Below are 16017 nucleotides of genomic sequence, written 5' to 3'. Positions count from 1 at the left end.
AGGATTTGAATTCTGGGTCTGTTTAATTCACATGTTGTTTTTCAATTATTGTTTGGACCAGAATATGGACCTAATAAGTTGAGTAACCGGCTAACATTAATTTTTTGTAAAAACAAAAAATCTGTTAAAAAAGATTGCTGGATGGCGTCAGGATCTCTTGAAATTTTAGTTTTAACGTATCATGGACTTAATGGACATAATTTTAAATAAAACTGTTAATGATATTGGACCTTACAACACACCATTGGGTCTGGTTTATGGAAAGTAAATGTTTGGTCAAAATATACGTGGCTCATAAATGACCATTGATATGTATGATTATTTTAATTTTAAATCGTATATATTCTTCATTTGAATAAAAAATAGTTTAATAAAATTTACAGTTTTAATCTAATGATAAAAACAATGACCTATAGTTTTCTGTGTTTTAACCTAGCCCTAATTTACGGCGAAAATAATAATAAAAAAAACAGATAAAGGTTAATCTGGGGGACATATAAATTTACGGCCACATTAAAAGCGGTAATCTCTATTTTCGATAAAGCTCCAGCAATTTATAAGTTTGCGCTTGACCTTCAGACCTTTACTTAGTCATTGTGGCCGGAATATTATTGCTTCGCGATATAAAAAGATAAAAATAACCCCTGTAAAATGGCGTAAACGCGCTTACGCAGTACATTATATTATACAGTTACATCAAAACGAAACAGAAATTTTCCTTTCGAATACATTTCAGGGCGCCTGTGAGAGTTTTATGCTTGCTTCACTGTTTTAGGGCCACTAAAAACAACGAAAGCGTTTTAAGCAACATTTCGTAAAACGAATAGCTGGTAATATGATGTCTAGTATAGTCAATAAAACAAAAGAAAATATACAGTACCTACTTAATCCACATACTTTAAGAATGAACTGTAGGTACCGGTTTCGTTTACCTAAGTAAACGAAACGTAGACGGAGAAATGATAATAAAAACTCCTTGAAATTTTAATTGATGAAAGTTTTGTACCAGTCCACAGTAATCAGTTTTAATGTAAGTATATCATAAAATACTGTATGTACATATGTCATGAACTAAAGCTTCGAGGCCGGTTTTGGTTTATCAGTTTTTAACAGTCAGATCATAAACGCAAGAAAAACAAAGTGGCACGAATTTCCTCAAATACTACTAATATTGAATGCTCGTTTCTTTACGTAGCAATCTTTTATGTATATTACAATAGTGACATCTTCTTACATAACTATTGAAAATATTCTTTAAAGCGTGTTATTACCTATCCCATACTCCACACGTGAAATTGAAACCTTCTTACGGCCTCACCCAGAAGGTAACCCACTTCTGTATGTATTCTACTAACATAATAACTGTACGTTGTATACAGATTAGAAATATAAAACCTGGGTCGTCTAAACTTATAGAATATTAGAAATCTCTTGTGAATTAATATTTTAATATCATTTCAGATGATAATAATAATTTATATATTTTGTTTAAACAAGACATTACTCTTGAATAATTATATCGTTGAATAAAAAAAAAATGTAGACAGCAACATCCCTATAAATCAGCGGTTCACAACCCGTGGTGTCCGCCGCACCCTCGAAAAGTGATATGGCATATCAGGAGGTGTGATAAAGAGGGAAATTGTATTGTTTATATGTGCACTCATATAGCACTTTCAATGTTTAGAAAACCAGTACCAAAATTTCATATAGTAATGGAAGCAGGACCGAATAAATCATTGACAATAGATTGCTATTGGTTTTACTGTTCATATTTTTTTTTAAAATTATGTCTTTTTGCATTTTACAATGTCTATGAGTTCGCCTGTATAGATTGGCAAAATGGTTTTTGCAGTTGGACAAGTCTTTTTACGGACACTAATATCCAACGAAAAAGTTTAATATTTTTTATACGAGTCATTTGTCGATAAACTGACAAGTGACAGCAAATATTTATATGTACTAATAATTTATTAGGCTTATTGGGTAAAACTATTCTGTATTTAAAGAAAATAAACTCTTTCAAATAATAAAAACAGTCAAATTCAAAAACATAGATAATCATAGATAATCAATCGAGCATAGATAATCAAGAAAAATAAATAAAGAAAGAAGTACTTATTATATTATGCAGAATATAGAAAACTACATCATGATTTGTCTATAACCTAAGTGCCATACTATATGTAGAGATTTTATGTCGGTTGAGATATATGTATGTATAAAAATGATAATGAATATGTAGAAAAAAAAAAGTTTTATATCTTGATCTTTGGCACATCAAACTGTCCATGGCACACAAGTATGATACAATGCGGATGTTGAAAACCACTGTTTCGGAGGACGGCACCTTAAATCAATTTCTCAACCAGACGCTGTAAATCAGTGACATATGATTCATCTTCTTCTTGGAATAATATGAAATCAAGCCGAGTCTTGAAACAAAAAATATATTATCCTCTACACACAATCTATTATGAAAAACGCTGAAACAAAGGGGTTTCATCCATATGACGGGCTGTGCCACGCCCGCACGACCATTCCTCGACACGCCTTCCCTTACTTCCCGCCGAGAATATTATGATTACAAAGATAAAGCGAATGATTTAGGGTTTGATGATTACATATTGCAAATTTCGACCAAGAAGGGCCGGTAGATAACATCTTTTTATGGCAAATAAACCATTTAAGTCTAAGGTGTGCGTCAGTTGTGCGGTGAATTATTGAATTCTTTGTTTTATTTATTTTGCGCGAACTCTAATTTATCAAAACGTATTTTTCCCTCAATGGAATAACAGGTATATTTTGGTGAATGATATTTGAGATTCTTCAAAATAAAAACAAAGGAAAAAACGATTGTTATTGAAGGTTTTATGGTGAACGCAGATAATGTTTTATTCAAAAAGTTTGCCATTATTCGAAATTCCAAAATCTTATTCGAATCTATAAAGGAAATGATACTTATGTGGCAATAAATATAATCAGATAAATAAATTAAGTACATTTTTAGTACCTAATACTTTATCCTAATAAAAATGATAGGTTGAGGCAAAAATTGTTAACACACGTCCTGATGTTTATTAGCTAGTGCACAGAGTTGCAAATACTTAGCAATATATTAAATATTAATTCGGAAACCCTTCATCGTTATATTGATATAAATATATTTATAGAAAGGGTAGTTTCACCACTATTAATTCAAACATGCTTCTCTACGTCACTTATTCATTGAGATATACATACAAAAATTCTGTTTTGTAATGTCGCAGTCACTAATTAATTGACGTCAATATAGCAGTGAGTGGTTATAGTTTTTTTAATGCTTGTGATTCGAATTCATACAATGTTGTTTAGTGTTAATATCACTTGGTTTTAAGCAGTCGTCTATGGATAGGGTAGTTTTCAGGGGTGTTGTTATTTTTATATGTCCAAGAAATGAGTCAATGGCGTTAAGTCACAAAACAGTCTGCTGAAAGCTCTTACGTTGTATAAATTTTTCATAAATATTCAAACAAATAATACAGCCAAAATATTTAAGGAATACAGATTTTAGACGTTCGGAAATTAGCATAAGATGGAAAACATTTTAATTTGACTACGAAAATCGGGTGTCGCAACTGAATTCAGCAGATGCTATGGTTTAAATTTTAACAACTTTTTAATACTAGTTTGATAAAAGAAAAAGTTATTTGATTTATGGGTAATAAACTAATTCAGAGTTTACATTACATGATGATTTTGAATATGTGATTAGTGAAGAGCAAGAACTGAATGGGTTGGGAGAATGCCTGACATCCATTCTTCGTAAAAGAACGTCAAAATAATCTAGACGGAATGCTCTCCAAAATGCTCTGCCAATGAATAGAAATGGTAATTCGCTTCACATATCAGTGGTCAGTTAGTTAATATACATGAAAATAGTATATCGTATAATAAATTAGTCTGTCTCTCCACAGTGTGTAATCCAAAGCCTTATAATAAGTATACTATACGTTAATTTAGATCTAAATTTTCAAGCAGGTAATGTATTGTTATATAAAAATAATACAGAAATTTTAATAAATAAAATTTACTAATACAATACGTCATGTAATATGTAATTGAATATTATGTAAGTTGTAAGAGAATTCAAAGTTTAATGATATTGTCAACGATATGGTTAGGTTAGGTTAGTGAGTAGTTGATTTGTATGTCGGTTACTTAGTTTTTCACGGTATTATGAAAGTATTCATAACAAAGGTGAAAAAAATCGAAAGAATAGACTAAAATTGTGGATACATCTTCATACACCCAAAATACACCAACAATTAATTATTTTTTTGAATAAATAAAAAATAGTGTTTGACAAAGAAAATGTAACTCAATTATTAATAGCGAATATAATACCAATTGTGACTAAGTAAAAAATGAATGTAAAACCTAGTGTTCGAAATTTGAAGTATTTGGAAATACCGTAGCTATACAGCACTCAGTCGATAGTATTATTTATTAACAAATATAAATATTTGTAAGATCAAAAGACAATGATTAATTGATCTTTTGTATTGATATTGAAGACGTTGACAAATAAAAAGTCTCATGTTTCTATCAGAGATTTTAAAACAAAACATTGTCAACGCACATTATTATGTTACACAAAAGATCCTAGTAAGCATTCAAGCAAAAACACACGACGAGAAGGTTTCGTTAAAATATCGAAGTGGGAGGAAAAGGTAGAAACAGTCCAGTTACATTTGTGTTAGAACAATTATTTCTAGATGTATAATTTATTTTATCATTCGTTATACACTCAAGATCTATGCAACATTTGTCTGAATGTGGGGGCGGCACAAGGAAGGGCGGAAGATAGCATCATAGAAAGGCCAGTGAAACTGTTTATCACCACCGTAAATCTTCTGACACTTTCAACAAATGGCAGGCACGTTCTGAGGAAAGCTTTCAGCCTTAAAAAAGCAACGTTACGTCGGCCGATGCAAAAAAATGCCTGTCAAGGTAATACGTAAACGTGTAAGAAATGTAATAAACCTACTAATGTTTACACTAATGAATAGTAGGTAGGTATGTCGAAGTTTAATACAAAGTATAAACATTCGTGGGAAGGTACAACGAGAAATTAGTGATCTTAACTTGATAACATTAAAAAATGACGCATAATGTGAAAAACCATTCACTTTCTCAACAGAAAGGACCCAAGCGCCAAATTTATTATTTTGACAAAGAAGGTAAATATTCAATCGCTTTTTAAAAGACGGCGGCTTAAAAACGCATGAAATGCACTTAGGTACGTATTAACATAAACTTATATTACATCTAATAATTTAAAAATTAGAAGAATAAAGGTTCTCAGTCTCATTAAAGTATAGTTGATATAGCTTATTAATTAATGATATGGACGCATATCATAATATGCACCCTGTTGTCGAAGTAGTTTTGGTTTTGTATGAAATATCTGGTCTTCGAAAGAATACATCAGCCTTTATGAAAAGTAGTCGATTTTAGAACCTGTTTAAACTTGTTTTATGGTAGTACTTCGATACATTTTTCAGAATTTGTTGACAATCTTAGGGTTGGCTTGTAAAATAAAATGTTATACTGGATTATCTTATATAGATTTTGTGGCACTTGAGCCTTTATTGAATTCAATTCTTGATATAAATATTTAAGATTCAAAAAAAGCTACCAACTGTCGTCAAAAAAGGTTTTTTTCAATAAAATTATTGTAGTATTATACTTGTCTTGTCATTCACTAAACTTCAAAAAGTCATATAATGAATTAACGCTTAGTCAGTGGTAAATTAGTTTTCGTGTTTTATCCATATTTCAGTCGACGTACTAAGCAATATATCAAAGCTTTGTATCTAAAAAAAACATAAAGATTCAATGACTTAAACTTGGACCTACTACAGGATTTTAACGTAAAGAAAATGATATATATTACTATTTGGTATCTGATTTCAACGATGCGAGTAGTAGAAGAAAGTAGGATGGTTTGGGTATGAAGTTAAGATCATGAGATAAAGTCGTTTGTTCGCCGGGGAAACTATTTCGGACGCCGATGGTCATCTATTTATAAGGACTCATGAAATCCCTTCACGGCCGGCCGAGGGCGAAAATGTGCACACTATATTGTGAATATATTAGATCTGAAAGCGATTCACGTCAACTGATAACATTGATGCAAACATAATAAAGATGTAGGGATCTTTATTCAATTTTGCTAGCGATATCCCGACGACAGCGTTGAATATTTGCATACATAATGAATTTGACAATATTAAAACGGAACTAGTCAAAGAACAAAGACAATGGAAAATAAGAAGCGTTTTACATCAAAGAAATGCCTTACTTAAATTAATACAACGATCATTATCAAAGGTATTTAATAATGAACGATATTAAACGAAGTAAATTAGACACTAGTGGACTGCTATGAAAACTTTATATTATCATGTAGATCATGGTTTCCCAAACTATGGGTCGCGAGCGAATATTGAGTGGGCCCTCGCCACCGTATACATGAAAAAAAATAGGAAGTGATAAATTTGATATTTCATTCAGCTATTTATAATTCCTAAACATCGAAATAAACTAAACCAACTAGTATGTCAACAAAAGCAAGTGAAGAACTCATTAATTTATCAGAAGATACGTCACTGAAAAATAGTTTCAATCGTAAACAGTTAACGAAATTCTGGCTCTCAGTTGCTGATAATTATCCTTGCCTGTTCGATGAAGCTATGAAAGTCATCCTCCTCTTTACTACCTCATATCTATGTAAGGGCGGATTTTCGGCTATGGTTAACATTAAAACTAAATACCGAAATAAATTGGATAGGTATATCAAACTCACTGCGATTAAAAGTAACTAAAGTTGAAGTTGATGCTAAAACTGTAATGAAGAAAAATAAGAAACAAATACATCCTTCCCATTGAAATAACTTTCTTGCAGGTGTAGGTATTCAAGTAATTTTTTTTTCTTTCATTCATATTGGTAACGCTTATAAAACATATTTATTTTAATTTTAATTAGAACAAATAAGACAGCATTAAGTAGTTCCACGACTCGCCACTAGGGAATCTGAGCATTACCAATATTTATGCCCTCTTTTCTGTAAGACAGCTAAGAGGTGGGTCCCAAGATTGGAAATTTTTGTTAGATGGGTCGTAGCCCAGTCAACTTTGGGAACCACTGATGTAGATAATAGGGGATGCTACCTATGTATTATTCTTTAAGAGACCAAGTGGTGTTTGCAGATATAATAATTATGAATTGAAATACCGAATGAAAATGAAAATTCCGGTGTTCCGGACAAGATAATAAAAATCCGTCCAAAAACCGATTTCGACAGGAATTATTTAGATACTTAATATCAAATTTCATACATAATCAAAGTCATGAGTTTTACAGCCCAATTTTGTCGGATTTGAATCAACTTTTTTGATAACGGTTTTAAACCGGTATTTTGGTATCAATGGATACCGGATTTCCGGTTTTAGGAATAGCGGTATTCTAAACGCTAGGTGTAATGCATGTAGCCTCAGATATCTGATGCCAAATCAAATTATGGGTTTATTCTAAATTTTACGTTTATAATAATACTGTTTTATGGTACCTAGGTATTAAGATATTTTATTTGGTAATTAGAAGTCAATTTATGAAGAAAGAAAAAACAAACACTACAGATGATTAAGACTAAACACGCAAAGATTTTTTAATTTTCGACATCTACTGAGCACATTGGCCTTTAACTTCACTGGCAATTCTAGTTGAAAAACCATTATATAAAAACAAAACATTTAATATTTTTGTAAAAAAATATAGGACTATCACTTTATTTGATTTAAATCATAAACAATATATTTATATATCTCTATGATTACTCCATGTTTTTATCGGATCCATATTCGGGTGGCAACTTGAAGGAACTTTATAACACTTTTATGGACATTGAATATAATATTAAAAGAAGAAACCGTTGATGATCTTTGTATTTGTGTGCTGAATCGATTTTGGGACCAAAATAAGTTCTTCTTTTACTTTAATTTACGATTTTTTTTTAGATAATTGGCTAATGAATTTAAATAAAGCAATATGGAATTATAATCTTAGAATACGTATATTCCAAAATTAAAGTAATACAATACGACCGATGGCACTTGGTGGGATTTCACCTTCTATAAAGCATAATCATAAAATAATATTTCAGTAAGTATAAAGTTTTTGTTCGCGAGGCATATTAATTTTGTCAATCATATTGCATTAACAGCGAATAAAAAAATAAATAAGTTTCATTAAAGTCCCCATACAATGGATAAAAAAATCACGTAAACCATATAAATCTAAGCTGACATACGATATGTTGTGAAGTCTTAAATGTAGAAAAATAACTGATATAAATCGTTGAAACGGAAATGGCAAGTGACGTTGCAGTAAATAATATGCATTTGAATACACGCAATAGTAATAAATACAGGTAGTATACAAAGTTAGCGGAATATATTATGTTTTATTCAAAATTGACGCTAATTTTACCAAGAGATTTTAAAATTAGATTCGCTACGTAACGATAAGCTTGGACACAGATATCTACATGAGTAATTTCGATAATAACCGCGTCAAAATGCTTAGTAAGATTGGGAATATCTAGGGGGCAGTTACCCAAAACTGAGGTCGCCACATACCCAAGTGAGCTGTGACTAAGCAAAGAGAGTGCAACGCACTGGCTACTTACACTAGGGGTTCTGGATTTTATTCTGACTGAGGTTACAATACAAATATTGCAAGCTTGTTTATGTGATTTTTTCTTTGATGTAATTAGTACCCTCGTGGTTTGATGTAGTGTAAATAAAAAAAAATATGTCCTAATTTTTTCAAGAGTCAGATTACCCTATACAGCTGAATATATTTCAAATTATATCCAGATGATGTGGTAAGCTGCAATTCAGATACATGTAGGGCGATTCACAAGGCCAAATTGGAAGAGTTGCCAGCGAAGCCGACATAACCAGTCAACATATAAGTGATTACTAAACAGTGAAGTTGAAATATGATTTAATATGGTAATATTATTAGGTTTCTACGTAAATTATACATTGTAGAAAAAGCTATAGTGAAGCTATGTTAATTTAAGATACAGTTAATTTTAAATTATTGCATAATATTTAGGGTACAACTGCCGAATCTGTTTGACTGTTACCAGTATGAGAAATATGGACTAACGAATGAGTAGGTATAACGAAAAATATTAAGTATAATAAACATCAAGAATATGCTGATAAAAACATGTATAAATTTAAGTGTTTGTAAGATTAATGTTTATTTTATGAATATTATAAAAAGAGTCTAAGGCAATTCTGGTGGACGAATAATTTACTTCCACTTTTCTAAAAATAATGTTAAAAAAATATATTAAAGAAAACACCATTAAAAAGTTTTTTATTAAGAGTAATATTACAGTATCAGAATGTCGATCGGTGAATTTAGCATAAAGAGGAGGTGCTTTATCACTAACCGCGATGGATTTTTTTATGCGGCCCGTCAATTTTCCACTAAAAATTGTTGTTACTGTTTTTGTGATAAGTTAACAGGCTATAAAACAAATTTATTACATATTGGGTTATCAACTGAAATTTTGTTTCGCTTTTATTCGTCAGAAGCTTTTTTTTACGATGCGGTGTGCAAGTGAGTGAAAATCAACCTAAAGTTTATGACAAAAGCACAGTCGGGCGGAAATTATATTTCAGAAATATACACCTTCTAGGAAGTAAGATAAAATCGACTCTTGAGACAATGTTATTAAAAACACATTGGTCAATAGCGAAAAGTTATCCAGAACGATAGATACCGTTTATTAAAACGAAGGGGATAAAACACAACCAAGATCACATTTAAATTCAGGAAAAAATAAGTGTGAGTAGAAGGCGAATATCACAGCTGTTTTCGTCATGGCGTTCATATCTGACCTTTATTACTCGCTGTTTCAATCACTGATATCAAATGTGTAAATCGCTTTGATGATTGTAAATATTAATAGACGGGACGGCACTTAAAGAATTATATCAAATTGGTACCTATACAAAAATTAATAATCAATGTAGTACCTAAAATATGTAAGTTCTTGAAAATAAGATGACACTAAGCAATTGAAGAAAAATGATTAAAGATACCCATGGGAGTTTGAACACTATTTTTTTTACTTAATGTGACAATGAAACACTTCGAAGTAAACGAAATACTGAAAACCATGTACATAATCAAGTAATGTATTCTTTAGTATATTAAATAATGTTAAAGAATCTATTTAAGTAATGTGAATTAAGTGAAGAAACAAATCTTGCTGATAATATGAATAAAAAACGACACAAGAATTAAACAAAATAAAAAGAATAAATTAAAGTCATCTATGCATCTAGTCACATAGTGAACATTATTATTTATCAGACAAAACACCACTTAGCTTACAATGGAAACTAACAAAAGCAAAAAAGTAAGGCTCTTTGCGACACATTTGTCAATGCGCAAGCTGTTTTTATTATATCTTGTTCAATAAAAGTGAAATGAAAATCGACAGTACTAGAAACATTGCAACGTATGACGCAAGAAAGTACAATGTACAAAAATGTAACGAAATAAAAATAACACCAACGTCTATTTATTTTATGGATTAACGTACAGAATGTTTACGTAGAAGATAACATGAGCCACATTAAAAGGAGTTCTGAGAAACATATCGATATCGTAAGACTACATCGAAATAACTAAATTTATGTTATCCGTTGTTATTTGAAAATAGTACAATAGGAGACAATATATAAATATTGTCTGACTATATATGCAATTGTACACACGGTTTTTTATTCACAAAAGCATAACGTAATATAACATAGTATAATAGTCAATATTTAAATTACTAACATGTCTTATAAATTTACCCTTTTTAATATATTTTCTAATATTGCCAGAAATAAATAATACAAAATGTAAGTGTGTATTTTAAGTGGTATTAAGGATTAGAAACTACAACATTAAGACGATTTGCTTTAAAAAATACAAAAAAATGTTATTATTTGATTACATTAATTTATTTAGGCTATCAGTTAATTATTATTGTAAACATATAAGTAATTGAACACAACACCACTAAGTAATATATTCATACTAAAATTGTAGATGTAAAATACATTTACAAAAGTAATATATAATTTTATGAATTAGAAACATTATATTAGGTAATAAATATTAACACACCATATGGTTATTAATAATATTAATATTGACGTACTATAATTATCATTTAAGATGGAAGTTAATGAAGTATTCCTTGAAACGATTTAAACAATATCAATATAAAAAAACCTAAGTACATGTTGTTAAATTATATAAATCGAATAAGATCAAAACAATCGTAGGAAGTTACTAATTCTTGCTATTAAAGTGTCAATATACCTGTCTGTATGCTGGGTTATGCAAATGATTCAAACGGCAAACCTATTAAGAAACAACGGGACCTAATAAAACAGAGCGCCGAACAATGTCAGCTAATCCGTTTAGTCTCTGGCACCGAAAGTTGAGCGTTACAGATGGATACTTATTATTGCAAACACCCCTTACCCTCAAGCGTAAACAAAACTCTAACAAAATGGCGAAATATCATTCACGATTTATACCGTCATAATAGCAGTACTATTGACAAGAGTACGGGGTGGATTTGTAACGATTTACAATTGACATCAAATATGAAATAGTATTACAACACATACCTATCAATAAAAAAGGGAAAGCAGTGGTAAAATTAAATTTTCATAGAATCAGCAAAATTTTACTTGATGCTATTGTGCTTTCAACCTTTCGCTGGCCTTTCATCGGGAGGCTACGGTTTCGATTACCGGTGAAGTCACAGTGTATTTATGTGATTTTCTTACAACCTCGGTGACAGTGATTGTTTCACTTATATTACAAACACTACTGCTTCACTACACTACTATCATTGGGGCTCATGGTCTGGGTGTTAAATAGGAATATATTAGGAATATTCATTTATCCTTTCAATGAAAGTCCAATTATGTATTATTAATTCTCTAGAATAATTAGAGATACATTGTAATATTTCATTTAAATAAGTTAAACATTGAAAATATAGATATCAAGGATTGAGAACTACTAAAATAGTGTATCAAACATGTTATTGATAATAATAAACATTTAATATAGATAGATTATCACGATAATAATACAACTGAATTATACAAAAAAAAATCTTTGAGTTTATGATTTAGTGACGTAGGTACTATAAATTAAAATATAAAATAGAATAGTCGTAAATCTGTTTCTTGATAAATAAATATACTAATATAACGTCGATCATACCGAATTTTATTACTTTATTGATGCGAGAGTCAAGTTTCATATGTGTACATAATACATAATATACGAAATAACCTTCGTCAAAGTTCATCCAATGGTTTCAACAAATTAACATAAATGTATGTATATTTGATTAAGCCAACAATATTCTGTCGTATTCAACGATGTAAAATCATTCCCATTAGTTCTCAATGGAAAGGGATTAAGATCCAACCGCTAGATGAACTATCTTAGTAATGTGAACTTTGAGACAGACAGCATAATAATAATATCATTATTGTATCATAATAATGAAATATATACATAACACGCAGTGATAAAGACTGTCTGTTGGAGGCAGCTAAACGATACGATGAGTAACTGAAAGTCTATGCCTTAGGGACAGTACAGACCTACGGATAGTCCAAATATCCCTATTTGCATTGTATAAGTTAAAACTAGTCGAAAACATTATTTATTTTGACTAGGTACCGTAGTGTATGCTACTACAGCTGTTTAAAATCTTAAAAGACGTCACATACAAATACGATTTTTTCGCACTATCTATGTTCCAGCGAAATAATCGTTGCGAAATAAGACGTCGCCGACTTGTTGACAATTGACTTTCTAACCGATCAAGGAGCTATATTTATCATGGTGTGCTGTGTGTCTGCAGCCTTAGAAATGTTATATATATATATATATATGTAAAAAATAATGTAAATCGACTCACTCACTCATAAATATTCAAGGGAGTTCAATACTTTTCTTCTAATTACAAAAAACAGTGCTCTAGTGGTTTTTTGCGATTATCTCAAAACTAGATTTTTTTAAATATATGAGTTATAAGGCAACTTTTCTAGGCAACTTGTATACTCCAGCATATGATGCCACCCTGGTTCAGATCGAGTATGTTAATTGCTTGTGCACATATCACAATATTGTAAATTAATAAAAATGAAATTGTTTTCCCTTTCTAAAAAATTAAAGATGTAGAACATTCTTTCGGATGGAACTTTGGTTTCTCAAAAAGTTGTTGAATACAGTTCTAGTTTGACGTAAGCGCCATTTTTTATGCCTACAATATAAAAGGATCTTAAAATTTCAGAAATCTGAAAGTCCCGTGGTTCTTTTGTTACCTCATTTTTGTATGTTTAGACTCCCTCTATAGTAGAAAGTTTTCTTCAAAAATATTATTTTCTGTACTTAAATGGATTGTAATTTATAAGTTATATTTTACATCTACATTAGATTACTCTTATTATTCATAATACATTAAAATAAATAAATGTGAGACCTAATTGTTTGTTTCTTTAAAACCTATATAATATCTTCCTAGTTATAATGTTACAACTTCATTGATAGGTACACATTTTGTGAATGTAAGTTACATTATTTTATATTATTAAAAAGATTAAGTAAAAGATAAAAAAATTAAAATGTTTAATGGAAAAGTTTAATATTCTATTATTATGGCGTTATTGCATTATATTGCGAGGCTCCAGAAGCAAATTAATATTGAACATTGTTAAATTTAAAATTTAATATTAAATTCAAACACGATTCCAAGGAATAATATCGACGGTAAGAACTTCAAAACCAAGTTTTCCATTTACGAACAAGCTGCATAACTTGTCGCTTCTGTATGTACGAGGTACTTCAGTCTAACAATGCGGTGATTCATGGGAGAAAATGAAAATTTATTGTGTGATTTATGTTACTTTTAAGATTTAATTTAATACTATACAATCCGTAAGAGCAAATAGGTAATGAAAGCAATGTAATACACGATGGTTAAATCTATTCCATGTACCTACTGTTCATTATATATAACTTGAAAAACATGTCTCTTTCTAGAAGGAATCTGGACTTTTTAAAATATGTACGTACCTTTTGCCAAGGACGAATCATACACTCTTAAATGTTCTATATGTAGTATTCAGTCTCAGTAAAAATCATACTTTCTTCATACGACGAATGTGTTTAATGGATGATTCAAAAAATAATATATACACACACGTGGTCAACAATTTTGAGAAGCTGTCTCGCAAAAACCATCGATCAAAAATAATAATCTATAAGTTGACAGCCATCATCGGTCTGAAAATATGGGCGGGAATTGACAGTTGTCAAAAACTATTTTGCAAATTCGACAATCCATGGTATCGTAAGAACAAATGATTAGATTATACGTAGCCACGACTTGTAAAATAGTGACTACGAGAAACGGAAAAATATTCTAATACATATTAGGTCATATCGGTGAAGTAAATTCAACCCTAAATAGATAATGAGTATGTATAGATAAATTACAGCCAAATATTTCAGTCTATTAAAATAATAGGGGATGTTATTTTAGATAACAATAAATAAATTGAGCTGTCAAATACCTCTATGGTCAAATATCACGTGGATGGGAGAGACCGAATCACTAAGAATTTAGAATTCTTCCTATGTCTACGTTTTTAAACACAATAGATTAGACACGAAGACTGGATTTCAACCAAATTTCAATAAAATGCTGGAACCACTTATGGCTGGCAGTTGCAGTCTAGGTGTCCACTTCTCGAATCGGAGCGACGAGCGTCTAGGCGCGACGTATATCGAGTCATCGACTTCTGCAGCGAGTTCCATGCGTTCAACGTAGCTAACGCAGCGTGTGGAAAAATCCATAAAAATAGTACAATACGTAAACCGCAGCTACAAGTGAGTGTCATTAGTACTCACTACTCGCACAAATGATTAGGACTAAGCCCGAGTAAATAAACCTTTAGTCGGAGCACACTGCATGAAGCCGTGCGATGCGTGCACGGAGCAAGTGCTTTTTATGCCTCTCGAGCCAAACGGACATCGCACTGCCACTCGTAGTGTGTTTTGGTGCTTAAACTAATATAATATAAACGACTGTTTTTAGAGCAAAACTTTACAATTACTAAGAATAAACAGTACCTACCTAAAGGATGATTTATTTACAGGACGATACATACGAGATTTTTGTGTAAGACGTCAAAATTCAATTGACGTTATTTTTTCAGTAGCATGTGTCGCCTTTATGATTTTGTTTTGGTAAATACATGTTTTATAAATATTATTCAGTTGAAAATTTCCCTCTGGGACGGACGAAACCGGTCCAAATTTATTAAATAATAAAAGTGGAATAAGTACTAAAATTTATGCGTTTTATTAAATTAATCAATAATACAGTAGCATGCAGTGAATTAATTAATAGTGCTACGTGGTACAATGTTATTATCAACGATAGTAGGTATGTATGTATGGACGACAATGCGAACATGACATACTATCCCGCGTAATTTATAGTTTGGAGAATTGGGAATTGATACCATAAACAAAGGTTCGGCTAGAGATGACATAGGTATATATTATATAAGAGTAATAGTATCATTGGTATAGCTTACCATTTTCGATGTAGTAAGAGGTTTCGTTGTAGCGGTCGTCCGTGAAGCCTGGTCTTTTCGCCTTCAGGGCCTTTGTCTCGAGTTTCGCCTGAAAAAGACGGAAAATCAATTTATCAGTGCGCACTGCAAAGGGGCAGACAATTTTAAAGTAATGAAGATGGATTGGTAAAAGTCATTTCGGATACGGGCAGTAGCAAAAAAAGAGATTTAGCATTTGATTGTGGGAGTAAAAAGTAATGAATTGAGTACCCTTTC

The 16017-nt window shown here is 30.9% G+C and overlaps 1 protein-coding gene across 3 annotated transcripts in view; it reads right to left on the bottom strand.

Moving 5' to 3' along the window:
* The window catches only part of LOC147066200 (pseudouridylate synthase RPUSD2-like), a 491295-nt gene that overhangs the window by 90262 nt on the left and 385016 nt on the right, over positions 1-16017 (bottom strand). For all 3 annotated transcript variants that reach the window (XM_085955875.1, XM_085955877.1, XM_085955876.1), the window contains exon 4: positions 15763-15850. In XM_085955875.1, coding sequence (XP_085812001.1) covers positions 15763-15850 — 88 coding nt within the window. The remainder of the gene's footprint in view (positions 1-15762; positions 15851-16017) is intronic.

The sequence above is a fragment of the Rhyacophila brunnea genome, unplaced genomic scaffold, assembly GCF_057557595.1.
Source record: "Rhyacophila brunnea isolate RB1 unplaced genomic scaffold, BYU_Rbru_1.0 scaffold_5, whole genome shotgun sequence".
Lineage (NCBI taxonomy): Eukaryota > Metazoa > Arthropoda > Insecta > Trichoptera > Rhyacophilidae > Rhyacophila > Rhyacophila brunnea.
This window is presented reverse-complemented; position numbering and strand designations above follow the sequence as displayed.